This window comes from Syngnathus leptorhynchus, chromosome 17, assembly GCF_054491065.1.
Source record: "Syngnathus leptorhynchus isolate UIUO chromosome 17, UIUO_Slep, whole genome shotgun sequence".
In the NCBI taxonomy this organism is placed as follows: Eukaryota; Metazoa; Chordata; class Actinopteri; order Syngnathiformes; family Syngnathidae; genus Syngnathus; species Syngnathus leptorhynchus.
This window is the reverse complement of record NC_141211.1, coordinates 3,690,682-3,699,059: the sequence shown is the minus strand read 5'-3', so window position 1 is coordinate 3,699,059 and position 8,378 is coordinate 3,690,682. Positions and strand designations below refer to the sequence as shown.

Genomic DNA, 8,378 nt, shown 5'->3' with positions numbered 1-8,378 from the left:
CGCTACTCATTGCACTAGTACACAACAAAATATTGCAAAACTGAACACTACATTGCACACCACCTGTAACGACACAAGGTTCTGCAACACCAGACACGACCAAACTACTATGCATCGCACAATCTGATTTCACAATGCAATTATATGTCCTGAGAAATTCGCAAAATAAGGGTCGGGAGGAGTTGAACTTGTTTTTTTTTTTTTACGAAACAATTGCATTTCCATTGATTTCAATGGCGAAAATAATTGGAGTGTTTTGGGATATGAGCGCGGTCACGAAACAAATTAGAGTCGCATCTCTATGCACCACTCTATTTGGTTCCGCTACTTTGCACACCAATGCTACCGCACGCGCACGCCAATTCGTGTTGATGTCGTGCGCGTGCACTGCGTTTGACAACGTGATCATCTGCAACCGCGGCACGCACGAAAAACGTAGGGGAGGGCACGCGCGGGCGCGCAAACGACAGAGAGCGAGCGAGCGAGCGAGGCAAACAGCGCAGCAGCCCTCGCGGAAGTAGCAGCAAACTGAGGCGGCGCTAAATAAAATTAGCATACCCGCTTCGCGGTTCGCCGAGGCGGATGGAAGGTTGAACGCCGCCCGCTGGCATACTACTGAAAAAAGCAAAGAGGACAATATCCGTTCGAGCCAAACGACGTAAGCGACCGAGTCCGGGCTCGTCTCTTCCGGTCCTTCTTGACGTCCGCTGGCCGCGGAGATGGGCGACAAGGCGAGTACGAGGTGAGCTAGCGGGCTAGCCGCTACGGGCTAATTAGCATCACGCCATTGGCCCGAGTGAGTGTTCGTCAAGCCGCGGCGGTGATCTCCGTGTGTTCGTCGTCTTTGATTACCGAAGCGATCGTCGGTGGTGTTTTCTGCGCAGGGATCGGTAAGCTCGCTGTCGGGCGGAGCAGCGAGCGCAGCAGGGTGGGGTTAGCTAGCGGACTAGCTGCTAGCCCCAGCTGCGTCTCCGCTACACTCGGAAAACACATCTTGACTTTCCGTCGCGTGGGTTGCATTTCTGATTTAATGTGTTCGTTTTGCAGTGTGTAACAAGACTGCCTCGACGGCAACACAAATAAATCTAACTGGGGGGAAATGACGCAAAGGGTTCAGGCCAATCAATGTGGTTTATTTGACAAACAATAATAATAATTCATTACAAAATATATGCAAGCTATGAAAGTGCGAGTAAGAATCAGTAGGGTGTGCAGAGCATGAATGCGAATGACTGCGTGGGTGCAAATGTGTTGACATGTGGAAATCAAAGATAAGTGGAACAAAATATGAAGATCGAAAGTGTTACCTGGTGGGGTCGAGCCAAGAGAATGAATGGGCACAGGGGGCAATTTAAGAGCACAGGTGCGACCACTCAGGTAGCCCCACCCCTACCTGCCATTGCAAGCCTCCCATGACAGGTACCCCAACAGGTGTCATGAAACACACGCAAGGTGGATTTTCGGAAGTGCCGTTGTTGAAGCGAAGTCCGAGGGTGGATGTTGAACATCTGTCATTTTTGAGCAAGCTAGGTCAAATGAAGCGGAACAGAAATCAATTCATATAGCCTGAGCCGAGCCCCCGATTCCTTGCCCGCTTGTGTGTTTGTCTGTCCAGTTGGCGTACGTGTGGTGCATTTTCACACGGACAAAAACAAGACATACGATGGGGAGAATGTTGGTGTGCAGCTTGAGAGACGCTTGAAATGATATTAAGAGAAACACCCGGCGGCGTGTTTACTCTTAATATTTGTTTTGAAGTCTCATTGGAATAAATTCACCTGCTCCACCCGCTGTGTCATCCATCATGTGTCGTGCACACCGTGCCCCAGATCATATATTACATTGAACATATGAATCAAAGTATTGAAATAAAAAAAAGAAAATTTGGGCTATTATGTGTAAAAAAAGCTAAATCATGTGTTTTGACACTTCTGCTTTGACAAGCGCCTACTTCCTGTTTGGTTTGAGAAAGGAAATGATTGGTTGTTGTGACAACACCGATGCATTGGCTCCACCCCCTAACAAAAGTCCCAAGAGCGACTTCCCGTTTCCAGAAAATCTTTCCTGTTAGCTAACAGCGCAAAGTCAGCAGAGCGACATCTCCTCACCTTAAGTTGTTACTTCCTGTTTCAGTCTGCCACTTCCTGGCAAATGACCATTCACCCATTCTTCTTCCTCCTCTTTTTTTAGAGTCTTCAAGAAATCCAGTCCAAACTGTAAGGTGAGTTTACAAAAGCTGGCGTTAGGTGAATGGTGCCATAAGCTCCCTCGAGATTTCTCGAATGTGATTGTAAGCTTCTGTTCACTCTGTGGAAGGTGACTAGAAGGTACTGGAAAGTATTTTGGAGGTGACTCGAAGGTTCCATAGTGTAACAATGCAATTGCACGCAGGTGACAGTCTACCTGGGCAAGCGGGACTTTGTGGACCACCTAGACCACGTGGATCCAGTCGGTGAGTCACGTGACCCGCGTCGCACTTGGGATCCTCGCCCGTCGTCGCTGTTGTGACCAATTTTTCTCCGTGTGGACAGACGGCGTCATCCTGGTGGATCCCGAGTACCTGAAGGACCGGAAAGGTAGGCATTTTCGAATTCTTCCTCGTAGCTGCTGGCTCACACTTCCTGATCTTGATCTTTTTTTCTCACGCGTAGTCTTCGTCACGTTGACTTGCGCCTTCCGTTATGGCCGCGAGGACTTGGACGTGTTGGGTCTGTCCTTCCGCAAGGACCTGTACATCTCCACCTTCCAGGTAGCCGCCGCGCTTGTCGGCCGGCGAACCGCGTCCCGCTCACGTGATGTCACTTCCTGTTTCAGGCCTTCCCGCCCGTTCCCGATGAGCGCAAAGCCAACAGTCGACTGCAGGAGCGGCTCCTCAAGAAGTTGGGCCAGCACGCGCACCCTTTCTACTTTACTGTGAGTACAGACAGACACACACACACACGCACACACACACACACTTTGGCTGGTTGGGTCTTCATGTGCATGCTTCTTCATGTGGTTGGCTTGGTGACATGGTGCGTCAATGACAAGCTGCAACATGTTGTGCGTGCGTGTGTGTGTGTATACAATACAAACAGTTTTCCTCACCCACCTTTATATGTAGTTACCGCGTGTGTGTGTGTGTGTGTGTGTGTGTGTGTGTGTGTGTGTGTGTTGGGGGGGGTGTCACTGAAGTGTGTGTGTGTGTATGAGAGGGTTTGTGTGCGTGTGTGAAGGTGTCATTGAAGTGTAAGTGAGAGAGTTTGTGAGTGTGTGTGAGAAGGCATCACTAAAATGTGTGTGTGTGTGTGTGTGTGTTGCAGATCCCTCAAAATCTTCCATGTTCCGTCACACTGCAACCTGGACCTGAAGACACCGGCAAGGTAAACTCGAGGTTGAAGGCAAATTGAGTGACATCCAAAGTGGGGCGAGGCATTGGAGACGAAAATGAAATGAAAAATCTCCTTTCTTACCATCTTGAATTCAATCTTCAAATCCTCTCCAATGATTGAACTGAGGTTGCTTTGACTTGCGTGCGCTCTCACAGGCGTGCGGCGTGGACTTTGAGATCCGAGCCTTCTGTGCCAAGAACATGGAGGAGAAGATCCAAAAGAGGTGAGCAGCCGCCGCTCAACTCACTGACCTCGGCGACGCCGTCGTGAGCCTCGCAGACCTCGCTCTCCCTCCTCCGACGCTCCCCCTCTTCCTCGCCAGGAACTCTGTGCGTCTGGTGATCCGCAAGGTGCAGTACGCTCCGGAGAAGGCGGGACCTCAGCCCATGGTGGAGACCACTCGCAGCTTCTTGATGTCGGACAGGTCGCTGCATTTGGAGGCGTCGCTGGATAAGGAGGTACACTACATCCCCCACGTGCGTGCGGCCGAGGCGGCGGCGTGTCGAGTGACGACTTTGCGTGTGACAGCTGTACTACCACGGCGAGCCCATCAGCGTCAACGTGCACGTGACCAACAACTCCACCAAGACGGTCAAGAGGGTCAAGATCTCAGGTCAGCCTCCAAAATCCGCATCTTGTCAAAGAGCGGCGATACATCCCCGCTCATATCTTCTTTTCGGGCTGCCACTAACAATTATTTGAATCATTGATTCATATTTTTTCCTCAATGCAGTGGATACAGAAAATCGTCTTATCGATCGAAAAACGAGACGTGATTTGAAAATGCGCAAACATGAACTGATTTGCAGCGAGCTCTCCCTTGACCCCCACGTGTGCTCGTCCTTGTCCCCGCAGTGCGCCAGTACGCCGACATCTGTTTGTTCAGCACGGCGCAGTACAAATGTCCCGTGGCGCAGCTGGAGGCCGAGTAAGTACACGTGTGCGGGGGGGGGGGGACAAAAAAAACGGCACTACAAATTGGAGCATGGGTTAGCACGAACAAGCGTGTGTTGCACGTGTTAGCGACCAGGTGTCGTCGAGCTCCACCTTCTGCAAAGTGTACACGCTGACGCCGACCCTGGACAAGAACCGCGAGAAGCGAGGCCTGGCGCTGGACGGGAAGCTCAAACATGAAGACACCAACCTGGCCTCCTCCACCATGTAACGTGCACGCTTGCTCACAAGCACGTGCGTGTCACTCGTCGCTGACGTGTGTGTGCATGTGTTTCAGCGTCAAAGATGTGACCAACAAGGAGGTTCTGGGCATTCTGGTATCCTACAGGGTCAAAGTCAAGCTGGTGGTCTCACGTGGCGGGTAGTGTATCTCTGTGTGTTACTGAGCGTGTGTGACAAGCGGTCCCAAAATGTCCCTCCTGACTCCACAGCGACGTGTCGGTGGAACTGCCGTTCATCCTCATGCACCCGAAACCGGCCGACCCCCCCGTGTCGCGTCCGCAGTCAGGTGAGTACGCGTGCGCCGCCGCTGCGCCACCCGAGCTAATGCGCTAACCTGCGCCCTAACCCGGCTGTCAGCCGCTCCAGAGTCGGACCCGCCCATCGACACCAACCTAATCGAGTTCGACACCAAGTGAGTACCTGTCGAGATGTCGCCCGCGCGCGTGGCCGCGTAAAGCCTAAGACTCGACTGTCCTCAGCAGCGTCTCCCAGGACGACGACTTTGTTTTCGAGGACTTCGCCCGGCTGCGTCTCAAAGGCGTGGTGGACGACAAAGATGAGGACTGCTAGGAGCGAGCCGCCCACCTGCGCGCCTCCGCACATGTACAACGCACACACGCACGCATACACAGGTTAACATTCCCGGCGGACGGACGGACGGCACCAAATTTGGGCGTCGCCTCTGTGTTGTGCCGCGTCACCGCCATCTTCGCATTTTATTTGATTGAAGGATTTTCAAACGGGCTTCTCGCCAATCGGCTTGTCGCGATTCTTTGCATACGACAGTAAATCGAGGTTTTGGATCTTGGCATACCGCGCCCAAACTAATCTTGGACCAAAAATAGCAAGGTGCATTAAAAACGCGAGGCCCTTCGCAATCCTCATTTGCTGTTGTTTGCCAAAACATTTTTTTTTTTCCTTTTGAAGATAAATGTTTGAACGGACTTTCCATTTTTTGCCAATTCAAACCTCGGCTTGCTGCGCTACTCAAAGAAGCTTAACGCTATCCTCCGAAGGATGTAAACAAAAACAAAAAGGAAGCTACGTTGCTTTTGTTTTGAAATCCTTTTGAATGTTTAATGTTTTTTTTCCAATCATGCGGTAAGAATGGCATCTTGTACAGAATTGTTGATACCCGCAGGGGGGCGTCGCCTACCGTCCACCTCACTTTCAACATTCCCCCGCCCCAATCCTGAGCGTCCGGCGGCGTTCTCTGCCTCGTTTCCCGTCTCGGCCTTTTTTCCCCCCATTCTAAGAGTCCCAAAATTTCTTGAGTGCCATGATCCCATTCAGCCAGTAAGAAGTGTTTCCTGTGGCATCATAGGGGGGGGGAACATTTCAGCTTTTTCTTTGCGTTGTTTGCTTTTGATCTTTTGGCTCTGTGCAGTGGTTGGCCACGCCCCCGAAGGGAAAGAGGCGGAGCATGTTCTTTGCAGTGCCGTGATTGGTCGTTGTGATCGTTTTAGTCGTGCATGTGCGCTAACTTTTTTGCGACGCGTGTGATGTGTGTCAACGTGTGCGCTAACTTTTTGCCACAAAACAGGAAGTGACTTTAATGCTTGGTCATAATCATTCACGGTTTCTTTTTTTTATTTGAAATTGTTTTTAGGATTAAAGGTGAAAAACAAAACTGTCATTGTGTCATTAATGCAGCGGAGTTAAAAAGGTTGGATTGGGGGTGGCGGGGTTACTGTGATGTCGTGAGCGAGCGTGTGAAAAATAGAGTCCTTCTGTGTGTGTCCTTGCATCCTACATGTGAGGCAACATGTGTTGCGCGTGTCGTCACACGGCGTCATAGTCGTCCGGATGTTTCCTTTTGAGTGACTCGCTGCCAGCGCTCTGAGCCCCCATGTTGGTGGTGATGAGGATATTCTTGGAGCCCATCAGAGACGAGTTGATGAGCACGCTGGAGGTGGCGGGCGTGCCGTGCGACGCTGTGGGGAAAGGACCATCCGTACGTTGTCTGGAACATCGCACCGATTCGGTGTTGTGCCGTCTTACCGCTTTTAGTGCCGCCGCTCTGCGATGGAGGCGGGATCTGCACGGCGAACCTTTGACCCGTCAGCGAGACAGGCGTTCCGACCTTGGCCCCGCCCATCGCCTGAACCGACGCGTTTCCTACAAAAAGGCAAGGTGTTTTACTCTGTTGAGTCATTTCACGTCCCAATTCAGTTCATCTACGTATGGAACGTATAGATAATCGTGTACATGCGAGATGCGGTTTCATTCTTAAGCTCACAACACATTCCCAAAAAAATAGGACGCTACATCGTGGAGGCGTAGGCGAGGACTCACCGAGAGTGGGTGTGCCCGGTCGGCCGGAGACGGCGCTGAGGCGGGGTGCCGATATCCTGCCGGCCGACCCAATCTTCTTGGGGAGGAATTTGAGGCGATAGTTGGGGGCAGTCAGGCAGTAGCGGTCCGGTGGCAGGCGGGGGCCTGTGTACGGTTTGATGAGGGGCAGCGGCGTCTGGTTCTTCTGTCTGGCTACCTCCAGCAGGAACTGACCGACATGCAAAATGCCCTCAGCAACCATGCACAATCATGCAGACACATCTAAATACACAGACACAATAAATGATTTCTCACATCTCTGGGTGGCGGCGATGTAAACGACTGGTCCATGCGGCACTGAATGGCTAGTTTAATGTCGTCGGCATCCACGTTGGACTTCTTGGCGTGCGTGGCGTAGATCTTCGCATCCTCGATGATGCTCGTCACGTATCCTGAGAAGAGCACAAAGCGTGACCAAGGCTAGCAACATCTTTCTGCTGTGGAGGCAACTTACTGTAAGTGAACTCCAACATCTGGTTGATGACGCGGGGCTCGTACTCTGTGACCCCCATGTCCTTCAGGATCTGCATCATTACCTGGAGGGGAAAAAATATTTGACACTGTTACAAACAGCAGCTGAAAACACCCCCCCCCCAAAAAAAGAATAATATGCAGATGGTTTTTGAAGTCACCTAAAAAATATATATTGTACACTGTTCTCCTCAAAAGTAGTTTGCGCTTTACAACTGTTAATCAATTTATAACTTATTTTCCATCTTTTTTAATGCACCTAAAAAAATCATTTTAGACGTCACCGTAACGAAAAAAATAATTGTGTTCGTTTTTATCACGTGTACTATTTTAATTTTTTAAAATAATTTTACACGTGTCACTTTAAAATAAAAAATACATAAAATACACCTTAAAATACGGTCTATTAATTTTCTACACTAAGTTTAGGGCGGTGAATACGTTCACGAGCACGTCAATGAGAGACCTTAAAATGTCGATATATACTTGCAGCACGAAATCTGAATTAGTTGGACGAACATAACGTTACCTAGCCTCCTATCATTCAACCAAGTAGTGATAACAACTAATACCGTTTGTACTTTAGCCTTTAAGTTAGCATTGGCTGAGCTGAGGAGACGCTATCCATTGTTATCAGCGGGCATGCTAACGCATGCAAGTTGCAGCCGAGCCAGCCAGCGAGCTACGCTGCATAAAGATTCAACAACTTCAATGGACTCAACACCGTCGTGTGAACTCAAATAAAAGGTTGGTAAAAAACTAAATTACCTGAGCATCTTTGGGGATGCTTTTGGGCGCAGACATTTTGGAACTCTTCCGCTTTCAAGTCTTCTTCTACGCTGCGTTTCCTTCTACGTTCATTTGGGAATACGCCACCTGGCGGACCGGAAGTCCCTTTGTTTTATTTAACTTAAGATAATATTTTATAAAATCTTGCTGTTAAATCAATACGGTCACGTTTTTTTTTTTTTACTTTATCATAATATTGTTATAAGAATTGCTGTATTATTATTAGGGTTACGGACT

General features: G+C 49.9%; 2 protein-coding genes across 6 annotated transcripts; one reads left to right on the top strand and one right to left on the bottom strand.

The window, feature by feature from the left end:
- Window positions 1–368: 368 nt before the first annotated feature.
- LOC147043134 (arrestin red cell) lies at window positions 369–6,195 on the top strand. Of its 4 annotated transcripts, none has more exons than XM_085935831.1 (16): window positions 369–742; window positions 2,191–2,221; window positions 2,392–2,452; window positions 2,532–2,576; window positions 2,652–2,749; window positions 2,815–2,913; window positions 3,303–3,362; window positions 3,527–3,594; window positions 3,694–3,829; window positions 3,900–3,984; window positions 4,227–4,299; window positions 4,395–4,532; window positions 4,603–4,686; window positions 4,757–4,833; window positions 4,914–4,959; window positions 5,030–6,195. In XM_085935831.1, the coding sequence occupies exons 1-16, from the start codon at window positions 720–722 to the stop codon at window positions 5,115–5,117; spliced, it is 1,212 nt and encodes a 403-aa protein (XP_085791957.1). In that variant the 5' UTR covers window positions 369–719; the 3' UTR covers window positions 5,118–6,195. The 4 variants fall into 4 exon arrangements, with proteins under 4 accessions (XP_085791957.1, XP_085791956.1, XP_085791955.1 ...); XM_085935830.1 differs by having other exon boundaries at window positions 371–742; window positions 5,027–6,195; XM_085935829.1 differs by having other exon boundaries at window positions 378–742; window positions 4,905–4,959.
- On the bottom strand, window positions 5,590–8,218 carry taf9 (TAF9 RNA polymerase II, TATA box binding protein (TBP)-associated factor). Of its 2 annotated transcripts, none has more exons than XM_085935836.1 (6): window positions 8,121–8,218; window positions 7,336–7,417; window positions 7,137–7,273; window positions 6,843–7,050; window positions 6,549–6,665; window positions 5,590–6,481 (listed from the first exon to the last, which is right to left on the bottom strand). In XM_085935836.1, the coding sequence occupies exons 1-6, from the start codon at window positions 8,154–8,156 to the stop codon at window positions 6,330–6,332; spliced, it is 732 nt and encodes a 243-aa protein (XP_085791962.1). In that variant the 5' UTR covers window positions 8,157–8,218; the 3' UTR covers window positions 5,590–6,329. The 2 variants fall into 2 exon arrangements, with proteins under 2 accessions (XP_085791962.1, XP_085791963.1); XM_085935837.1 differs by lacking the exon at window positions 8,121–8,218 and adding an exon at window positions 7,925–8,105.
- Between the last annotated feature and the right edge of the window lie 160 nt (window positions 8,219–8,378).

What these genes read in the sequence shown, in the direction of transcription:
- LOC147043134 (XM_085935828.1), top strand. Translation starts at nt 720, where the DNA reads ATGGGCGACAAGGCGAGTACGAG. An exon ending in GTGGCGCAGCTGGAGGCCGA is followed by an intron (nt 4,300 to 4,394) that starts GTAAGTACACGT and finishes TGCACGTGTTAG; the next exon opens with CGACCAGGTGTCGTCGAGCT. An exon ending in CTGGTGGTCTCACGTGGCGG is followed by an intron (nt 4,687 to 4,756) that starts GTAGTGTATCTC and finishes CTGACTCCACAG; the next exon opens with CGACGTGTCGGTGGAACTGC.
- taf9 (XM_085935836.1), bottom strand. Translation starts at nt 8,156, where the DNA reads ATGTCTGCGCCCAAAAGCATCCCCAAAGATGCTCAG. An exon ending in GATGTTGGAGTTCACTTACA is followed by an intron (nt 7,274 to 7,335) that starts GTAAGTTGCCTC and finishes TGCTCTTCTCAG; the next exon opens with GATACGTGACGAGCATCATC. An exon ending in ACCGGGCACACCCACTCTCG is followed by an intron (nt 6,666 to 6,842) that starts GTGAGTCCTCGC and finishes GCCTTTTTGTAG; the next exon opens with GAAACGCGTCGGTTCAGGCG.